General features: G+C 40.5%; 1 protein-coding gene and 1 long non-coding RNA gene across 3 annotated transcripts; one reads left to right on the top strand and one right to left on the bottom strand.

Moving 5' to 3' along the window:
* Positions 1-1,595: 1,595 nt before the first annotated feature.
* LOC108166897 (uncharacterized) lies at positions 1,596-5,618 on the top strand. Its single transcript, XR_001777308.1, has 3 exons — positions 1,596-1,687; positions 1,755-1,887; positions 3,591-5,618. It is a non-coding gene; the product is annotated as an uncharacterized LOC108166897 (long non-coding RNA).
* On the bottom strand, positions 1,662-20,826 carry umodl1 (uromodulin-like 1). Of its 2 annotated transcripts, XM_017308752.1 has the most exons (17): positions 20,663-20,826; positions 20,038-20,280; positions 19,609-19,767; positions 18,390-18,517; positions 16,794-16,977; positions 15,944-16,084; positions 11,375-11,620; positions 8,624-8,881; positions 8,185-8,297; positions 7,385-7,598; positions 6,710-6,847; positions 5,904-6,613; positions 5,625-5,785; positions 3,487-3,723; positions 2,634-2,790; positions 2,399-2,483; positions 1,662-1,857 (listed from the first exon to the last, which is right to left on the bottom strand). In XM_017308752.1, exons 1-17 carry the CDS (start codon positions 20,736-20,738, stop codon positions 1,670-1,672), a joined length of 3,438 nt encoding a protein of 1,145 aa, XP_017164241.1. In that variant the 5' UTR covers positions 20,739-20,826; the 3' UTR covers positions 1,662-1,669. The 2 variants fall into 2 exon arrangements, with proteins under 2 accessions (XP_017164241.1, XP_017164242.1); XM_017308753.1 differs by lacking the exon at positions 11,375-11,620 and having other exon boundaries at positions 20,663-20,824.
* Between the last annotated feature and the right edge of the window lie 1,292 nt (positions 20,827-22,118).

The raw sequence follows: 22,118 nt of genomic DNA, 5'->3' as shown, positions 1-22,118 counted from the left end.
TAAAAAATGATAATGGAATATGTTGTATAGGTGGGAAAATCTTTCTAAAGTGTCAGGTGGATTTTAGAGGGAAAAATATCTGGCCTGTAGCTTTAAGTCCCTGCAGCTCTGTGGCCGAGCAGGTCAATAAAATCACAGAGGAGATGTTTAAAAAGTAATGGCCTGTATGAGAGAAAATCCTCATGCAGGCGCATATAAAGCCACGCTCAATGAAAACCTGATGAATGTCTCTCTTACACTATACTGGATGTAGAGAGGCAGACAGGAGGCGGGGAGGCAAGAAAACAGGAAGAAGAGAGCAGAACTGGGTCATGTTGCAGCTCTTACAGAGCAAGCTGCCTTTCATTACATACAGAATTAGCCTTGTTCCTTCAGCGCGCCCTGCTGTTCCCAAGGGCCGGACGGAGAAACGCGGCGAATCCTCCCAGGACAGCTGTTTCCCGTCTTCCACATGGGGATTCCTGATTGTCCTCTTTGGTGTACGAGGATTATAAATTATTTAAATATTAAATATTTGCTGTTTTCAAAATCCCTGCAGCATATTCAGACATGAAGAAAGAAAAGGGAATCTGCAGCACATTTAAATATAACGAGCAATAAAGGCACATTTCTGCCAATTTTCGGCACTCATTCCCTGCTCTTCAGCCTACATCTGCTGATTAAGGCCGTCTCCCTCTTTCCCTGTTCTGAGTTGTTGCCATGGAGATTGGTTGCCAGGTTTTTGAGAGGAAGGCTGAATGGGTTAATGTGGAGGTGGGGCATTTGCAGCCTTCCAGATGGTAAAAAAAAAAAAGTCCTTCTCCAGGGGCCTCCCCTTCACGGAGAAAGCCTCTATTATTTAGTATTCAGCCCATCAACCGTTTATCCAGGAGCCGCATTTATGACCTGACAGTCAACAATGAGGGATTATGGGAAGTGTGCCTGGAGAGACGCTGGATCTTCCTCATAATCTCTGCTTGACGGCTCTGCTCAGCAACTGATCCGATTAACCGAGAAGTAGGAACTACAAAGTTCACCCGTGACCAATTCATCGGACGTGCAGAATGATTTGATTTTATTGCAACACCTCGAGAAGCATAGGTTAATATTAGTTTTTTTTTTTTTTTTTTGCACGTTTCTTTTTATGTCATTAGCATAGTTGAATATGAATGTAGCAGACTCGGTAAAGAATATAATTTAATTCGAAGCGCTCATATTTAATAAGTATGCAGCGTTATATTTTCTATGCCGATCATTTTTCAGTCTTGATTCCAAACCTGTTTAGGATAAATGTTAACTTTAATAAAGTCATAGGCTGTACTTAAATATTTTTCAAATTCAATCACAGTTTCTATTTTTAAATAATTAATATTTCAAACATAATTTCTTGTCCCAGCATGAATATATTTAGTTCGGCGAAGGTGACTAAAAATAGGTTCAAATGCAAAGTGAGCTCAGACATAAATAATAACACTGACCCCTAGCGGCAGGTTTCTGTAATTGCTACGCGTGTTTTTCTGCTGCTTCTCCAGTGGCGTTCAAAGTCAGTTTACAAGCGCCGGTATCCTGCGTGTTTCAGCTACTATACTGGCTCAACGCACCTGAAGCTAATGATGATTAATTAGCGGGATTATGTAGAACTAAAACCGGGAAGACCGTGGTTCTTGAGGACTGGAGCTGGACTCCCATGCTAAGTGTTAAAAACAAGGTAGGTGAAGTTTTCCTCTTTGGGTTTGGCGTTGAAGTTGTAGTGTCCGATGCGGTTCCTCTGACAGTAAAACAGGCAGACGAATCCCACGATGAAGCAGAGACTCAAGCCGACTCCAAGACAGGCGAGGCCGACGATGTGGATGGTGTTGAGCTTCTCCTCCAGGGACTCTGAAATACATCGACACGATTCAATGGAAGGTACGCCGGCGTCATAGATAGAAAAAAGGAGTAAATTTTAGCCCAAATTTGTTTTTAATTTCAGAAATTTTCTAGTACAAAAATGTACAATTTCTGTTTCAAAAGTAATTTTTTTTTACTTTTAAAACTCACACATGTCCAGGGTTTTTTTTTTCTTTTCTTCTCAGTCTTCTGACTTTAGGTGTTTAATAAATGTTCCAGTTTTTTTTTTCTAGAAAATGTTTGAGATTAATTTTAAAAATTCAGAGTTTTGTGGCAAATATTTACTACTTTTTCCTATCTGTTATGGGCCCAATGTGCCGTTTAGTTGTACAAAAGGGAGCTAGCTTCATGATTTCACACTGAAAAATTCAAAGATTTACTCTCAGCATGTTAAACTACAAGTAGATTATTCTACAGTTAGAAAAGATGAATTTATATTAAGCTTTTCTGCACAGCTGTATCAGAGGTAACGATATATGGAGGCTGTTTAACGTACCAACATTGTTTCATTGAATATAAAAGTATTCACCTTCACTTAATCTAAGTATAGGCCCAGATGATCCAACACTGGTTCCAATCGTGTTTCCAGTCCGAGCTGTTCTTTGCAAACAGTCCTACAAGAAAGCATGAGATTACACTGTGCCCTTTGAATACCCCCATATTCTGCTGCGTGGCATGCTTCAGTCCACTCCAGCGGTGATTAGTCTCATGTTGGGGCCCATAAGACTGTATCTTATGAAAGCAAATCAATAGGCGGCACTCACTGGAACGCAGGTATTGGATCCAACCTGGACGCAGATCTGGACCTGGCAGTGCAGGTAGATCACGTTCAGGTTAACAAAGGAGAAGATCTGCACGGACACCCGGGAGGTGGTGGAGTTGCCGTTCGTCAGCACTTTGGTGTAAGCGTTCAGAGGACAGCTGTGGACGACGCAGGGCAAGGAGAGACCCATGAACTTTGGCTTCACAGGAATGATTTTCACTTGGATGGTTGATCTGGACTATATGGTTTAGTTTACCTTGCAACATGAGAACTCATTAAAAAAACCAGGCTGTCAGTTTTGTTGCTCATTTACACACACAGACCCTGGGTAAATGATGTATAAGCTGAGCGAGCACCGCAACACTGATCAGTGATTCTGGGAAAAGGTAAGCTTTAGACTTAACTAGAACTGCCATGGTGTATGATGGACAGTTTTTGGCCGCAAATGCCAACATTTTGTTAATTTTGTATTGAATATCAAAATCCTGAAATTTGGGGAATTGAGACCTCTTTTTTTTTTTTTTTTTAACTGTCAATGGGGTAAAATGGATACAATGGAACTGCGCCATGCAATTTAAAAACACAACCTTGTGGACATGCAACAAGTAGGAGTTTGCCTAATAGTCGTTTTTTTTTTTGGTAGCTTATTAGAGTTATAAAAACACTAATTTGCTTTTGGATACAATTACCAAACCCTTAAGTAAAATGTAACTTATGTATTTGAATAAAATGACATCTACATAGAACATGAGCTGTAATAACAGGTAAGTAAAGGTAGCATTAGTACTTAAAGAGACAGAATGAGTAGATGCTCTCCAACACGTGGATAGAACAGTGATTGTGCAGCAGCAGACCTGTTCTCCAGGAAGGCGTAGCTGTAGGGGTCGGCCGGGTTCTGGGCGGGAGTGGCCCAGCATTTGCTGATGACCACTTTCATTTGTTCCGAGGTGCTGTTCAGGCTGACCTCCATCACCACGGCCTGCTCCGGGGACAGGCTGTAGTTGTGGGGCAACGGCGCGGTGCCGTTCATCAGCTGCACCGCCACCTGGAACGACCCCAGACCCGTGAGCACATCATTGATCGTGTTGTACCTGGAGACGAACGGGAGACACAGCTGGAATGATTTCGCTTCTTATTGCAAGCAGCACAGTTATTTGCAAAGAGTTTAACACTTTGAGAGACCACTTGATGCTGTTGTTTGTCAAAGGAGAAATAAAGTAAGTTTGCGCATATTTAGAGCTAGGAAGATAAGTTGAACACAAAATCTGCAAACTGGAGGAATAAGTTTAACCCACACTCCTCTATTATCCGAGTAGTGATAAATATATTTGTTTTCCATTTGTAAAAAAAAAAAAAAAAAAAAACTTTTTTGCAATTAAATTAAAAGCCATTAGCCACTTTTGAGCAAATTTTCAAATAAGACATTGAACCTGAAGAGGGCGCTGTTGGCAGTATTGTTGAACATGACCTACAGACCCGGACGGCCTAAATCTCACAGTCTGCCACTGGTTGAGACTTTCAGGCAAGAATCAGTTAAGAAGCAGTCTTTTTTTTTTTTTCTTCCATAATATCTTTTTAATTCTTCCCAGTAGTTCTTTGGCAACAGTGCGAATATAGAATTAAATTACAGTTTATAAAACTGTTCAAAGGAAATATTTTATGCACTCTTGAAAAGATGTACACTTTTATATAAACAGTCATATTCAATAAGTCGTAATGTGTTCTGATGAGGCTTGTTTGTCAGATTTAAAGTATCCTGTGAAAATCAAATGCAAGCAGATATTAAATATGCTTTTCATGAAGCCCACATTAATGTATTACATTATTGATCAGATGTAATATTCTCATTTTAAATGTTTTTCTTTCTTTAGCTGTAAGCAGAAAATTATGATTAACAGAAATAAAATGTGCAGAATTAATTTGTTTCACTTTGTGAAATTAGTTCTTCAAATAAACGTCTTAAAATTCTCATTTATGAACATGAGTGCATATATTTCATATCAACAAGCAGTGACGTTGTCTCTTAGACTAAAAAGACTTGCTATGTATTACTATCTATCACACCAATGGTGTCAAGAAGAAATATACATATCCCATACTTGCTGAGACAACAGAGACTTTTGCCATATCTGTGATTTTAGCTAGCTTGAAAGCTAGTACCACCATTCCCCTCCAACTAATGGGAGATTTTATCCCTCTTGGCCTGATCACCAACACTGTCACTGGATCCTGAACTTCCTTACTGAGAGATTCCAGTCTGTCACTCTATCCAGCTACATGTTGGGACTCCTCAGGGCTGTGTGCTCAGTCCCTTGCTTTTCACATTGAGGAAAACCCTGATCACAAAATTTTACAGATGTTATCAAAGTATTTGGTATTCTTCATTTAATTTCCATTTGGTACTTTTGAATAAAGGACGCGTGCAGACAACAACCTGGTGGTCAATGCGTACAACAGAGAAATGACAATCATCAGTGCATCCACTCACATGTAGAGAAGATGGTGCCTTGCACTTAAAGTCCTCTGGGTTCAGATCACATTACCTCACCACTGTGTTTATGAAATACACCCAGCAGAGACTAGACATTCTGAGAAAAATGAAACATTATTTCCCATCACTACCTTCTCAACTACTGCTGGGATTGGATGTGTTGACATATTGTATCTTGGGTTGGTACTCCAACCACAATGTAGCAGACGAGAAGGCCCTTCAGAGGACAGTGAGGACAGCTAACTGGATCATTGGAGTGACCCTACTACTCTCTCTCCAGGATATGTTTCAGAGCTCCTTCACAAGAGGTTACTGAACATCATCAGCGATGTGACAATATAATTGATGGTACAAGATATTATTTTATATATGTAATCTAAATTATTTCATGAGTCACTGTTTTTCCCCCTAACTTGTTAAGAAATGTTGGCTCATTTTATTGACGCTTTACAATGAATTGTAGTTTTAGTAGAGCAAGCATGACTTTAAGATCAATCATACCCCATGGAGCCAAAGTCTGCAGAAATCAACATGCTCGTCATGTAGGTACACATGATGGGAACTTCCAGCTTGATTCTTGGAACTTCTACTGCGCCACCTTCGGCTGTGTACGGATCCATGCTGTTGAACAACTTCACAGACGCTGTGTACGAAGTTTCATTCTGGAAGGAAAATGAAAGACAATAGAAGGGTTGTCCTTAGAGTTTGTGCATTTTTGTGGTTTATGAGAACGACAAAAATGACCATCGCTGGCCAAGTGTTCAGGTCGCTGAGACTTACATGCACGAGCCTGGTGCCGCACTCATTCCACGCCACTGTCATATGAACGTGGGAGGCATTGCCTGCATTGACTCCACACTCCGGCATGCCCAAGTACAGAGCACCCTCTGGGATTTTTGCACTCGCCAGAAAAGCTCTCGCAAGAGTGACAGTAATGGCAGCCACTCTGCAGAGGACCGAAAGGGCTCCCGACAAAGAGGAATTAGTGGCTGATCTTAGAGGAGAAGACGGGGTTGTAGAAGTGATGCTCGGAGTAGTTGTTGTTGTTGGGAAAACAGAAGATGCTACTTGGCTAGAAGAAGTTGTTGAGTGTGTAGTATTGATCTCAGAGACGGTAATGGTTGTTGTTCTGGGAGCAGCAGTCGTTATCAGATTAGTAGGAAGGACCGCTGGGATGGAAGTAGTTCTTAAGGTGTTGGTCAGAGCTGCAGAGCGGCTTGTCGGAGCATTAATGACCACTGTTGGTGAATTATTGCTTGTTTGAGTAGTACCGGTAATTACAGGGGCAATGTAGAGTGTTGCTGAAGTAGCGGTAGTTGGTGGGATATTATTATTATTAGCCGTAGCTGTAGGGATGGCAAATCTAAAGTGAGGACCATTTGCACTGGTAGCCAATATAGGATTGGTAGTTTGATCGAAAGTTGGGACAGGTGGAGTAGAACTTATTGTAGAAACGTCTGGTGCTGATGTTGTGTCCACGGTACCATTCACTGCACAGGATATGATGCATTCATGAGGAAAAAAATAAAGTTATCCACATAAATATCAGTAAACAATATGCGTTAACTTTCCCACTAACGCTCTACCTTGACAGTTGCGTCCAGGTCTTTCTGGGTTGTTGTCTATGAATCCGTCAAGGCAGATGCAAGAGTAGGAGGCCCATGTGTTTGTGCACATAGCCCACCGAGAACAATCATTTTCTCCCGAGGCGCATTCGTCAAAATCTGTAAAAAAAAAAATTAAAAAAAAGTCACTCATGACCTGTCATTCTTATGCAGATGACACTGTAGATGCATCAAGTATCACTTTTTGCCCATCAACGAAATTATACATGAAATAAAATAAATATCTAGTTGTGGGAGATAAGAAGATGCTGTTGATCTAATGTATATGCTTTATGTGCTAAAATAGTTTCCTCTTGCTCTCATAGCAGGTTTCCACATCTCATGTTCTCCATCTCATGCTGACCCTAACTTCTGCTCCTCCCAAATATCAGTCCAACTGCAGTTATATTCAATAAATTAGAATATGCGTTCAAGTGAGACTAAAAGTAGCTGTTGAAAATCACCTTTAACATTTCATTAAGCTCACATTCCTATATATGTACATTTCTATTGCTCTGACGTAATAGTCAAATTTCAGATGCCACGTTTTCATCGACTAAGTGTAAAATCGCCATAATTAATGAAAATAAAGGATTTCAAACATCCATTTGTGTGTAATTGAGTCTGTTTAAGGTAGCACTGCAAAGTAAGATATACCGTCAATGCTGGTGCTGTTTCCATCCACGGTGAATTTGGAGCTGTTCATCAGGGACTGCACCAGCGCTGAGGACACATTACCCACGGCTCGTCCTGGACTGACGATTATGGAGAAGTCCACCACCACGCTGCCGAGGTAAAAGCTTTGGATCTCGATCCTCACCTGGCCTGAATCCACCATAGCTTTGATCTCTGAAGGCAGAAACTTGTAGATCTGTTGGTGAAAGGTTTGCATTTCAAAGACGATGCTTCATAGTGTGTACTTTTCATCGTAGGTTCCCTTTAAGAGAGCAAAATCTCGGAACAAGAATGCTTAATTGTGCAAATGAATAATATACTGAGCTCAGTGGCTGGCAACCAACCAGCCAGTTATGCCAGTAAAACAAACACCTTTATTTGTTGTGATTGCTTTGATGAGATCACAAAATGAGACAAATATTCTCACTCATGAAAACTTTCATGGAGCCAAAGGCCTCGTAATAAGTACCTGAACAGGTGATCGTGTTTGTGCATACCTGACCTGTGTTGTAGAAACAAGAAATAAGATGTGGGTGTGGTTTGTATCCAAGATCTTAATAATCAAGAGGTCTGAATTGTTCTTTGCCTCCAGTAACCTGCTCCAAAAATGAACACCTTCAAAGACAACCAAGAGCCGTAGCTGTACGCAACAAAGCCCAGTGACATAAGCATAATAGCAGAAAAGTTGTGCCCACATTTGTAACGTGCAAATCTAGTACGGATGTACTGCATATTCATATTCGAAGATGGCATTTTGTCGTGGCATTCTTCTGTTAACGCACCTCCTGTGTAAAAGTCTCGGTGAGGTTTTTGTAGGCCTGGCTGCTGCTGTTTCTCAGGTCTTCGTTGAACTCGATGTTTGTGAGTCGTATTGTTGCGTCAAGAGTCTGAGCGTCTGCGAAGAAAAACCTTGTTTGGCAACGTAAACCACCTTTTCAATCTAACCCCAGGCCTTCAGGTTAAAAAAACAAAAACCCATCCAAACTTTATGTAGGACATGAAGGCGAACTAGTGATGTACTCAATTTTCCCAAAAGCAACATCATGATAGGTTGAACTATTCTTAAAGTTTCATGCTGCTACTTATATTCACACAATAACAATTTAACACTTGAGCCTGAGACGACAATTATTACTTTGAATGAATGGACCGAAGTCTCCAGTGGGTTTCGGTAAGCAAAAAATGACTTTGTATTAAAGAGCTGCAATATTCCATTCTTACCCGTTTTGACCATCGTGTGAAGAGCAGATCCTTGCCTTCCACAAGCACAAGGTGTCACAGTGACATTGTAGAGCACCCCAGGCTGAAGTCCATTCAGCTCTATCGTCGTCCTGCTGGTTTCCCAGCGCTCAGTGACCTCGGATGTCCTGCTCAGAGTGATCCGGAAAGTTTGGTTGCTTTGAACCTCGGTTGACCATTGGACAGTCATGGACGTTCCAGTGACATTAGCAGACCACAAGCCACTGATTCCAGGAGGTCCTGGTAGGGTGTTTAATGACAGAGAGTAGTGTAATTTGTCATGACACGTTGTTAAAATAAACTCCTGTAGTTATTTATTTTTTTGCTTTTGCATAGCATCACAGGTTTGTACATGTTTTTACAGTCTAAGTTAAGCACTTGAGTAGATTTATTTCAGTCGACGTCAGAATAATAAATCCAACACCGTTTGCGTTGACATCATTTCCAGATATCGGTTTCTCATATACAGTAGTTATCAGCGCTGCACTTTTAGAAGTAGTATTTATGTTTTGGTTGCTCTTATGTGCTCCTCTCCAGTCATTTCTGGGTTTATTCAAAAGGTATCGCCATATTCAGTTATTTTTCCCAATAATAACTGTGTTTGTAGTCTCTTTTGAGACTTATTTCAGCATCCTATTTAGTCTCTTTCTTTCAGATTTACTCCTTTCTCCCTGCCACAGTTGTTCCTCATTTCGTCTGATTGGTGAATTGCGTTCCTGTGTCCTTTTCCATCAAAATGTTTTGGTATATCAGTGTCAACAAAGGGGAAGAGTACAAGCAATAATGTTGGCATAAGATTACACCAAAATCCATTGGACACATGATTGTAGCTGATGTAAAAACTTACTTTACTCATCCATAAAGCGTAAACCTGCGGTGACATTGTTACTTATGTTCCCACTCATGTTGATGTATCCAAAGGCTTCTTTTGCGAGGGTCTAGGCATAAAGAAATTCTTCTTCTAAAAAACATAAAATCCTATGTTGCTTATAATGCAGCTACATTTTTGCATAGGGCATGTATACTGGGATAAATTATGTGAAACTTACATTATGCTGCAGTGCAAAGATACAGATACTTCAACTGTTACGCCACAATAATCATCCGTGCAAGTTCAATGAGCTGAACACATTTCAGGAAAGCTCATAAACGCTCAAATAAACAGGCGGAAATATGCAGAAAATAAATCCAAATTCACTCCATCTCAGAATTTCCAAGCATTTAGAATGCTGAGGTGAGTGAACCTTCATAAGTGCAGACAGGGCATTCACTTAGCATTGCATAACTTGAAGTGACATTATTACCCAGGAAATTTGCTAGGTTAAGACTTTGCAGCCATGCAATACATGGAAATACAAAGATGGAGCATTATTTACTTAGTCACGCATCTTCACATACCATTGAAACATAAGCCATACACTCAATAGTGTGACACGAGGCGCTGTCATTACCTTGTCAGGGTAATAATAGATCTGTCAATAGACCTAAAGTTAAAACCTCTAAACCAAATTCTCACAACCCCTGGATAGCATCACCAGCTAAAAAGAAATATCTTCTTTACCGTAACCGCTGGTAACCAGATGTACTGGCTGAACCAGTTTGCCTCAGAGGTCTCTTGTCTTTCCGTCTTCAAATTAACCACAAAGCTGTGTTGTGATTGTGTAAGATTTTCCTTTAAAAAAAAAAAAAAGCCCCACGGCATATCTCAGCTTGCATAACTTATACCCAGTTATAGGCTGAATTAAAGATCCATGTAATATTCTAACACGTTCTCTCGTTCACTGCAGTTGTCACTTATTGGAAGCCATTTCAAAATGGTCAAGTGCTTCTTTTTTACCTGTGTTATGTGAGCTGCGGAGTTGAAAAGTGTCAGAATGTTTTTTTTAAATGGTGGTAAGCCAATCAAAACTCGATTTACTTATTACTACAAGACCCAAAGCCAGAGAATGAGAAACAGAGAACCCAGCCAAGAACAACAACAAAAAAGATTGGGGGTTAAATATTGAGGCACTGGTGGGAATTGAGAAAGAAACCAGGTGAACTTACAGCAGTGAAAGGGAGAAAGCAGAGAGACTGAAGCAGGAGAACTAACGCAAAGGAAAATGAACTGCATTCAAAAAGGATCTACAAACTAAGAAGAAAACACTAATCCAGTGCAAAATCCAAAAGCACAAAGAACAGAGCACAAGAATAACCTAAGAGGCATCTTTCTAATAATGATGAACGCAGAAAATTTACTGAATATGGCAAAACATTTAGAACATAGATGAACGAGGAAATGATCGAAAACACAAACCCAGACAGCCCCCCTCAGATAAATGTTTCTGTCAGATTCAATTTTGAACTCTGCCTCAGCTATATAAAAACTTCAGAATAATTATTCCTTTGTGGATTTGGATGCATATTTGGCCTTCAGTATGATTTTTTAAAAAAAGAATTAGTCCTTGATCTTCATCTTCAGGTCTCTATCCTGAAGGTTTGGGTCAGAACTGACTTTTACAGTGATTATTATTATTTTTGTCTAAATGAACAAAAACTCCAGTTCCACGAATGAGAACCTACCACTACATTTCGCTGTGACAAGGCATTCTTTTTTGTAAACGGCAATATACAGCAATGTATTTTAAGTCATTTAAAGTTTAAACATTGCCATTGGTAGTTAGCAGATGCTAACTTGTCTTTGGGGTTCTAGTTTTCTGAAGCGACTCGGGACGAAAGGTCAGGGTTTCTTACGACACGGAGCCGCTGGCAGAGGTGAGGCAGCGGCCCGGCTCATGCTGGCAGCCGCCGCTGAGCTTCTCCCCAGCGAGGCGTGTGACGAATTGTAAGTGACGGGACTCGTGTTAGCCAGAGCCGGAGTCACGCCGGTCCCGAGCCGGACGGAGCCGTCGCCCGAAGGGTCCCGTGTGCCGCCGAGCGTCCAGGAAAAGGTTGAATTCACCACTGGGGGCACGGCGGTGGTCCGCAGCCCGGTGCCGCCTGGGAGCAAAAAATATAAAATAAAATTTGTAATAATAAGAGCGTGTTGAATAGAAGCTTTTGAAGAAAACCTCTCGTGGGCGTTGATGTGCCTTTGTGCATTTATTTATTTTCTGTTGTTGTTTCAAGGATGACTCACAACAGAGAAACACAGAAGAGGTCACGGTGAAAGTATTAGAAATCTGGACAATTTTCAGCGTGTTTACTTTGCCTCATGCCGTGATGTATTTTTGTAGCAGCACATGCTAGGGTAGCATGTTGTTGATGTGTTTTATTTGCTTTGCGCTGAAGTATTCTCCATTAGTCTTTGCTTCTGTTTTACTGTCACTGCGAGGGATAAGCTTTTACTCTTTGTTTTTCTTTCTTTTTTACGTCTGGAGTTGGTCCCTACATTCGTAACCTTGCAAAAGTATTCATATCCCTTGTACTTTTTCATAATGGCTGTCAAAAACTTGAGTTTAACTTGTATTTTATTGGATAGTGCATAACTTTGGTGAGGGAAAAAAAATACTGCATTGATTACAACTTTTTTTTTGGTTTCCAAATGAAAATCTGAGAAGGACGGTGGTGTACATTTGTGTTCGGCCCTTCAAAGTCAAAACTTTATAGAAGCAGCTTTTGCTGCCGTTACATCTGCAGGCCTCTACACTGAAGACAAAAAAATGTTTCTTTGAACCAACTTTAGAACAGACTCGGCTAATTTTATTAGTTTTGCTCAAGCTACAATTGATTTCAAAATCATTCAAATGATAATTATAGCTTGAGCAAGTTGAATAAAATTAGCTGTGCCATATTAGAGTATCTTTTTAAATTGGTTTAAAGAAACATTTTTTCTTCAGTGTAAAAGCTCTGAACATCTACAGATTGACATTATTTCCCACTTAGCTTTGTGATAGCCATCAGAGTCTACAAAAAGTTATTGATTCTCTGTTAGATTTAGATCTGGACTTTGACTAGGCCCTTCAAACTCATGAACATGCTTTCATCTAAGCCACTCTGCTGCTCTGTTTGTATGTTTAGGATGGTCGTCCTGCTGGAAGGTGATATTCTGTCCCGATCTTAGTCCTTTACAGCCTCTAAAAAGGCTTTTTTCCAGGACTGCCCAGCATTTAGCCACATCCCTCAAATCTCATCACACTGAAAAAACAAAACAGATGATCCAACTTAGAAGAAAATATTTAATTTGTTACAAGTAATCAAATGAAGTTTATCCGAGTAAATGCATTACATTTAGTAAGTTTGACAGATTGTATTCAGGGGTATCAGAATAACGTAACGATATGCAAAAATGAAAGCTGCATCTTTCAGATTCTTATCTGGATTTATTTCCCGTCTACATCATGATTATGCACGACATCCTGCTAGTCTGTCACATGAAATCCCATCGAGATACATTGACGCCGGTGTGACAAAAGGTGAACAATTGCAATGGGGTATGAATTACTTTGCATGTGAGAGAGATACGAAAGAGACATCATTTGTTATAAACGCACCTTATAAATATCACAGCATGTAGTTTTGGCTGAAAGTGCAGATTATGTTTTGGGACGTTTGTAAACTGCTACTTTGAAACCCGTTTCCACTTTGCTCCGTATTTAACCTTCACTACCCGTCCATAGAGCAGCATTTCCAGGTGTTTGTTTTGTTGTGGTGCTTTCTTGCACGGCTCAGTTGTTTTTCTGTTTCGACACGTTTAATTGAAAGGAATCGGTTACCTCCACAACACGTCATCAGGTTCTACCAAAGCATATTAGCTGCTGGCAGTTAGTTTTTCTTTGTATATTTTATAGCTCTGCTGTCTGGATTTCTGTTGGACTATTTAGACCGGGGTCAGCGGCCATTTTAGTGAAAACAGCGCTTCTTGCAAATTTCTGTCCTTGAAACCGTTTAAAAAATAATTTAGCTTAATATTTGATTACTTATAAAATCTTTTAAAGAACCAGAGTTGAGTTTCCATTTTAACAATAAAAATTTTTACTTCTAAAACACGCAGATCCACCAAATTTCCACAAAACACCTGCCTAAATTGGCCTTTTAGATCTTGTTCCTATCGTATAAAACTCCTTATTTGTCTGTTTTGTGTTTATGATCACACTAATTCAAGATCCAAGGGAAACAATGTGGTTGATTTTAGTTTGACATTGCAATAAATAAAAAAAAAGAAAAAGAAAACAAAAAGTGTATTTTTAATTGTAGGTACAGTCAGTTGTGGAGTTTCTGTGCAGATATAGAACCAAACCACATAGAAAAACTGCTGCGTATCTCCTTTTATTAAAATTCAACCCCCCCCCCAAAAAAAACTTTGCTCAGTTCCAAATAAGAGCCACTGCAGCTCTGAAGCTGCAGGTCGCAGACCCGCGATTTGATTATGACTCAGTCTGCAATAAGATTCCTTTATTTGACTCTTCTTCCAGCCTCCTGCCAGTGAGTCCACACTTTCAGCCTGACAAGCTCACCTCCATCGGCATTTATCAAAAAACAGGAGAAAGTGAAACTGAAATAGCCGTAAGTGTCAAACAGAAACTTTGGAGTAAAACTGTTAACTGATGCAATATTTTGAGTACTGTTCGGGACTTTCCTGTGTATAATGCTGGAAAGTCCCCTGTTACATTTATACAATATTGTCATTTCAAAACAGAACAAACAGAAGGCTATTTGCAGAGAAGAAAAAAAAAAAACAAGTTCAGGTAAAATAAAACTAGTTTAGCCCTCTCCGACCAGATGTCACTGCAGCAAAACGCAACATAGGTTTTAAACTTGTAAGATAACTTGATATCTTTCAGCAGGATTCCACTAAGTCTTTGTGGAAGGTGTAACAAATTGCAAAAGATATATCCATATTTCCCAGATTGAGCATGTACAGCACGCTGCGAAGGTATGCACTGACAACGATCTGTGCGTTTTTAGGATAGCGAGTTTCGACAGGGAGGAAACATAATACAGTTTAAAAATGGAAAAAGTCTTGGATCCACTTGTTTTCACTCTTCCCTGAGGAAACACAACCAGCTGAAAGACTTTTGTGGAATGGCTCGACCAGCTTTGCACATCTAGAGACGAGAATTTTTTTTTTTTTGCAAATTCGTCCTTACAAAACAGATCGAGCTCAGGCAGATTGGATGAAGAGCGTCTGTGAAGAGAGATTTTCTTAAAATATCTTGACAGATTCTCTACTAGCTGTTTGGATGCTGTGTTAATTTGGTGTTTTGCCCGTTGGCCTAAACATCAAGCTTTGGTCTAATCTGATCAGAGCACCTTCTTCCACCGACGCTGCATCCCGTATGACTTGTGCCAAGCTGCAAACCAGATCTATAAAGTGTTTTTTTTTTTTTTTATTGCCACTTGTTTTTGGCCCAATTTTTGTTCAAAACATTAGTGGTTATAATTAGGTCTGTCACATTAACAAATTATCCCAGTAATTATCATGATACACGATAATATTGCTGTTTTGAGACATTTTTCAAGTAATGCCTTGATAAAGGCATAAAAATGCCTTTATCAAGGCATTTTTCTCTCTCAAAGACCAGGAACTGGGAGCTAGAAGACGTTTTAAATATCCAAAATAAAAGGCAACAACTGAAACGCAAACCACACACAACCAAAACCATAAATACATTAGATTATTATAAAGTCTCTGTAACCAAATTGTCCCTACAAAAAAATATTACCCATCAGAATGAAAATTATTGAGCTCATTTTAATTTGTCAGGCAATTAACTGATTGATTAATTGCTTATCGTGACAGGCTTAGTTGTAGGGCTGGACAGTAAATCAAAAACTATATATATATATATATATGTATATATATATACTGCAATAGAATAGACATGTAATTGTCTGGACCACACAGCATTCTGGGAGATGTAGGCAGAAAAAAGGCTTTAGCCGCTCAGCTGCTCACATCGAGTTGTTGGGTGACATCAACTAACTCTGAACTGAACTGTTTGGTTACCTAGCAACAACCTGTTGAGTAACTCGTGGAGTAGCTGTTTCCGGTTTCGCCACCATCAAGCCTCAAAACGGCTTAAAAACAACAGAGTGGGGTGAAAACTGTGGATAAAACGGGACCGGTTTGGCAGAATCTCAGATATTTGAAATACAAAAAAAATAAATAGATAATAATGATCAATTTGGACTGAAATGATATATTATATCGTGATAGGTTTTTGAGCCATACCCATCTATCCCTCCTGTGACAAAATGTGGAAAAAAAAAAAATCCTTTCAGCATAAAAGGAGCATCCCGCCTCCAGTCCCTCTAAAATATATTTCAGTCATTTTTGCACAGTATAAATGATCACTGCACATCACTTCCACACAGTCTTACCTGTACAGTTCACTCCAGGGTCGTTGGGGTCACCGTCCAAATAATCTTGTTGGCAGACGCACTGGTAAGAGCCCAGCGTGTTGCTACAGTGTGCCTGAGGAGAGCACCGATGGAGAGCAGGGTGCACACACTCATCCACATCTGCCGAGGGGAGAGGGAGCAGGCGTGCTTAGGGAGGGGGGGCCAATTTAAAGCTCTCAGAAATATAGTGTTAAAAAGCGAAATGACAAATCAAAGAATGCAGTCATCAGAGTTAATCACAACGTTCGACTTAGGCCGGCTTCATATGTCATCCTTGTGTCTGTAATTCAAAGGCTAAGTCATGCTGATGCATCTAAAAATAAAGACTTATTGTTGCACTAAGCTGAAGTGGTGATTTCAAACGAGCCGTGCAGAGGAGAAAAGTCGTTATCTTTAACGGAATCTTAAAGCGCGCGCACGACGGCGACCTGTTTCATGTCTTTTTGCGAAAACGCAGCAAATGTGATTTATGATTAATATCAGAGCGCGCTTGCTTGTGCCTGTGCGCGTGGGCGTGTGTGTGTGTGCGCGCGCGCGCGCGCGTACGTGTGCGTGCGTGTGCGCACGCAGAGTCGCTCTGGTGTTATTTTCCGCTATTGCAGGAAACATCCCACAGAAGACTGTCGCTCAAACAGAAGTGGTGGGAGAAAGGAAACCGTGGTGCGGCTGAGTCATTTTTTCCTGAACACCGTGTTCTCTGCCTCATGAATCATTCTCAAAACTCGGCGAGAATGTCATTTCTCTGTAGGAAAAAAAAAAGAAAAAGAAAAGAAAAAGAAACCGCCTCAAGTATCTTCGCAGAGAGTTCAGTGCCGCCGAGTCACTTCACCTCGCACCGTTACAGATGACACCTCCGGTATGTGTTTAAGGAGGAGGTGCAGCTTCAACCAGGCGCCGTGCAGCGAGAGAGACGAGTTGCTCCGGACGAGCAGAGATGTGGACACTCTGTAGGGATGGACAGGCCGAGAGCTCAGATAGAAGATGGAAACCTCAGACTCCAGGGCGCCGGTTATCTTTGAGGAGAAATGAAAACGTTTACACTCGGAACAAAACGCGTTATTAGATCAGAAGATGAAATATTTTCGATATAATTAATCACCATCTAAAGGTCATCCATGTGTTAAAGCTGCAGCGAGTAACTTTTATTTTAAAATATATATATGTCTATCAGCAGGCACACAGGCATGATTGACAGCGCTAAGACCCCCACCTCCCCCCTCCTGGCTCTGATTGGTTGTTTCTAGTTAGATTTATTTTTTTATTATTTTTTTTAACAAGTTACCCGTCTTATGTCATACTGCGTTGCGTCAAAGTGGCAGTTTCAACTTTTATGTTAAAAAAAACAACATTTTTTTGTCAAAGTTCCGTACTGCAGCTTTAAAAAAAGATGGAAAAGATTGGCCAATGGAAATTATCATTTTAATTTATCATCTGAGTAACTAAGCTATAGCCTTACAGTGCCTTGCAAAAAAAATTTACTGTATTTTATTTAAATTTCATAAAAAGCAAAACACAATCTTTTTTTTCTCTCTCTTTTTTAAGCTAACAAAACTGCAAACTTCCCTAAACCTGGAATCCTGAGAAGAGTGGGTGTGGCAGCATCATCCTGTGGGAATGCAGGGATGCTGCTATGACTGGGACGGATGTTCACCTAGCAACCCTGAACATAAGCCGATGACAAATTTACAACAACATATTGGAATAAACAATATTATTCACAGTCCATTTTCAAATAATATAATGGTATTGGCATAATAATACAAGTATGCCTTTTCAAAGATCAATAAACCTTAATTTCTAACAAAAAATGTAAAACTGGATCTGGAAGACATTTTAAATATCAAAACTAAATAAACAAAAACACACACACACAAATAAAATGGATACAAAAATCTCTGTAAACAAAATCTTTTGTTACAGTCTTTGGCAGAAAGTAAATGGAAATTATCGTTTTAATTTATCATCTGAGTAACTAAGTTATTGCTTATTGCGACAGGCCTACTGACTTGTAGCCATTGCTACAGTGCGATGGCTTAACTCGAAGCATATTAATGTGTCAGAATGGTCCAGTCAAAGTCCATCCTTAAATGTAGCTGAGAATCTGTAACAATTCCTGAGAATTGCTGTTTTCAGACACTCTCCATCCACAGATGCAAAAGGAATGGGTAACTATATTAGTCACTATGAAATTGATCTAACCCATGTTTTGGCGCATACCAGACCATTCGTTTTTACTTGGCGTTTCATTTCCCCTGAATTAATAGCTATTTTTTATTTACATTGGTCAGATAAAATCCTAACGACATCCACTGGAAGATGGTGGTTGAAACATGACAATGGAATATTTTTTTGCAAGACACTGTATATGTACACATCACTCGTATTCCTGGCAGGAATGGGTTAATAAAATTAGGAGCCGCGTTACCATTGCGTGTAATAATCTGGTGAGACTCAAAAGCCCATTTTCCTGTGACAACAGTTGCTGGTAATCCATCTTCACTGTCACCGTTGTGTTCCAGAAGCTTCCTGGAAACCCCACTTCCTGTTCTGATCCTAAAAGTACAGTTCGGATGATCAATTTCAGCCAAACTCAATCATTTATTTATTTATTTATTTTCCCAAATCTGTGTTGAGAATTAATAAATATAAAGACAATCCTGCAGAGGCAACTGCTGACATCTGTAATCTACAAGTCAACCCTTTAACCCACAGACCTCATTGAACTGAAGGCATGTTGAAGTGAGCGTGGGCTGAATTTCCACCAGAACGACGTCAGAGACCACTGGGGTCACACGGCGGGCGGGCGGGCAGTTGTTTAAGGTTGTTGCTGCTAAAGGTGGTGTTTCCAGCTCAACTGTGTTCAGATAAATAAAAGCTCTAAACTATTAAAGTCATATTTATTTTCTACCAGAATTAAGTTCTGGAAAAGTAAATATGGAGACTCTGGAGAAGTATAGCGGCAAAAAGAGTAAAAATATTTGTCCTTCTAGATTTTATTGCTTATAGTCTCTCCCTTATGCCATCTTTATATCATTCCTCCCTTCCTTCTTTGTGTTTTCCGTCTTTTCTTCCTTTTTTCATTTTGTTTAAGGTTTCTGTCTTTGTTTTGTTCTTCTCTTTCGTATTTTACTGTTACCTTACCTTTTTTTATTTCTTACTTCCTTTCTTCCTGGAAGAAGACAGGAAGTAAGAAAGAAAGAAGAAAGAAATCTGTCCTTTCTTTCCATGTTTCTTTTCTGCTCCTCTTTGGGTTTCTATTTTCTTTTGGTCTTCTTGCCTTCCTCCCTCAGACATATTTAAAGCCTTGCCATTGATCCACAGAGTATGAAAAACTGAGACTTTTCAAGGGGAAATTTGGTGGAAACAACACGACTTCAGTCATAAACCCGTATAACACTAAAGATAAAGATTTAGCTGAGATTATTGTTGCAGACAACATTCTTCAACCATCAGCTCATTTAGGCTGTCTTGTTAGATGACATTAGACTCATCTCTGCTACTTGTGGCTTCACTCGAACCTAAAACTCTTTCAAAATGACAAAAAACGTAATTTAAAGAAAACCCCGGTCACGTTAACACACAGAGCACACCATCTCTACCGTTTTATTTTTTTAAATAATAGCACAAACAGGAGGAGCACTGACTTGTCGGATCGCTGCAGAGGAACCGGCCACATCTCTGGCAGCATTTCTGCCAGGCTGGACAGTCCAAATCAAACTCGCAGTCCACGGAACTGGGAGACGGTCCATCTGCAGTTGGACAGGATCCTGGCTTGGCGGTAAACTCATCACTCCTGTTTACAGCTTCATTCAAAGGAAAATAACACGTTACAGGCCGCATATTAGCGGCGAGTTATTTGTGGCGCTGCAGTTTCTGCTCTCCCATCTGGTGTCTTGCACACAGTACCACACACTGAAAGGGCAGCCTGACTGCAGAGCAGGACACTACATCATCAGATTCATCAAACAGACAGAAGGATTTACCCTTCAAAAAAAAGAAAAAACACAGAAAAAGCTTTTAGACACCTCTAAAGCCCCAACCAAAATCTGGATTTTCAACCAGAGTGCACTTACACAGGGAACAGTAGCGACCAACTCGCTCGTAGCCGTCGCAGCACCTCGTCACCTGCTCCTTTACTGTCTTGTACTCGATCTGATGCATCATCTTGTAAAGGGTGACGGTACACGTCGTCCAGAGAAGCCAGCCGCCACAAGGCCTCGTCGCGGTGTAAGGGACCGACTGGATTACCAAGAAGCTCACATTTCTGCTCTGATTCTGGACGCACAGGTGGTAGCCGGAGGGATTTAAGTTATTTCCTGCCAATGAAACGACATTTGCTTTAAGCTCAGCGTTCATAGTTGCTGAGCTAATGTCTTTTGTCAAGTTTTTTATTTTGGGGGGTGGGGGGGGCCAAGTTAACCTGCGTAGCGCATTGCCGCAACAAAGGCAGTTCAAAGTGCAAACATGGCTAAATAACCACTTATGAAACAGTACCAAATGTCCTCATGACAAAAAATGTATATCGAATATATTGATCAGCGTTCCAGTTATTCAAAAGCAGGTGTGTTTTTAGCTTCAGTGTTTCAGTGTTTCAGCAGTTTTGCAGTTTTCTAAAAGTTTGCTCTAGATTGGAGATAGCATAAAAACCTGAAGCTGCTGTGTTTGCTTCTGGTTTGCTGCGGATGCAGCAGAGCCTACCTTCCTCCGCCGCGTTTTGTCCCGAACAGAGAGCCAGCAGGGCCCCGGACGCCCAGATGGAGAGGATCCAGCTCATCTTTCACAGCTCAGAATCTCCAGCGTTCAGCCGCCACATAGCGAATGCATGTCTGACTTTGAGACGAAGCCAGCTCACTTGCTCAGGGGCGAGTCCCTCTGTGGCCCCGTCTTCCTCCACCCTTCGTTACAGCATCCACGTCCCCAACGGACCGCGGGAAAATAACGACGGCGAAGGGGGTATATGTGAAATGCTGGATAGCAACGCTTCAGAAATCCATTCGTGGATGAGATTGAAATATTAGTCCTTATTAGAAAATACAGTGCGATTCTGATTTATTTATGTATTCATTCACACACACACACACACACACACACACACACCCACACACACACACACACACACACACAAAGAATCGGGTCTCTGAAGAAGCTATTGAAAGGTTGGGTTTATCCAGTTTCATACATTTTTATTGTACTAACAGTAAAGCAACAATAGCACGTCATTCATTCCTCTTACATGCAATTTACAGAATGAATTATGTTAGCTCTCATCAATCAGTTACAGATTCTGCAAGTAATCTCAGGTGAACAAAGCAATTTTAAATTGTTGTAGATTGCAACAACTTGTTGAATGGTTCCACAGAGAAAGGAGAAATAATTCACAAAGTGAAACTGGATTGGGCTATTCTCTCTTTTTAAATATAAGTTGAAGAAGTCGTCCGTTTACTTATTGTTGGACAGCACAAGTAAACATGTTTATCGTACAAGAAAGCAGAGAGATCTTCGACAGGAGGAGTTAAAGTCCCTGATGAGTCAGTTTGCACACAGGTAACCATGGAAGTGCCTGCTATGCTGCTGGCATTAACAGCCAACTGTGTCAACCGTTAATGTACGGAGGAGAGAGAACTTTCCTGCCATTTGATGTCCTCTTCAGGCCCCGTGTGGCTGCAAAAAAGAAGACGAAGAAGAAACTTGGCTATTGATGTTTTCATAGTTTAAACAGGACATCTCTTCAGGTCGGATGTCGCAAGATTCCTTCTGGCTCTCTACACGTGAAGGCCTCTTTATTTAATGCAATCATTTCACCGTAATGAGGCGTTAAAATGACCCTGATTAAAACTTAGGCTACTTGAGTCATTAAGCAATAATCACTGGGTACATTTGCAGACTTGCTGGTGTGCCACGATGCAACCCGGCTCAACAGAATTTCCCATCCGCGCACGTATCGCAAAAGCGAGAACAATCGGTGCAGCATGTCGAGGATGCGTTTTTGCAGAAAGCAGACGTCGTAAGCAATTATAAAGTTTTCATCTTCAGTGCTGCACCTGATCTTAGCTGATGGTGTACTGTAGCACAATCAGCTTTCCAGGAAGAGGCCTGCAGGCCTGGCAACACGTCCCTACAGGGTGAAACTACCGACACCACCACAGCACTGCAC

This window comes from Poecilia reticulata, linkage group LG14, assembly GCF_000633615.1.
Source record: "Poecilia reticulata strain Guanapo linkage group LG14, Guppy_female_1.0+MT, whole genome shotgun sequence".
In the NCBI taxonomy this organism is placed as follows: domain Eukaryota; kingdom Metazoa; phylum Chordata; class Actinopteri; order Cyprinodontiformes; family Poeciliidae; genus Poecilia; species Poecilia reticulata.
Note: the sequence above shows the minus strand (reverse complement) of the source record. Positions and strands in the feature narration are given on the sequence as shown.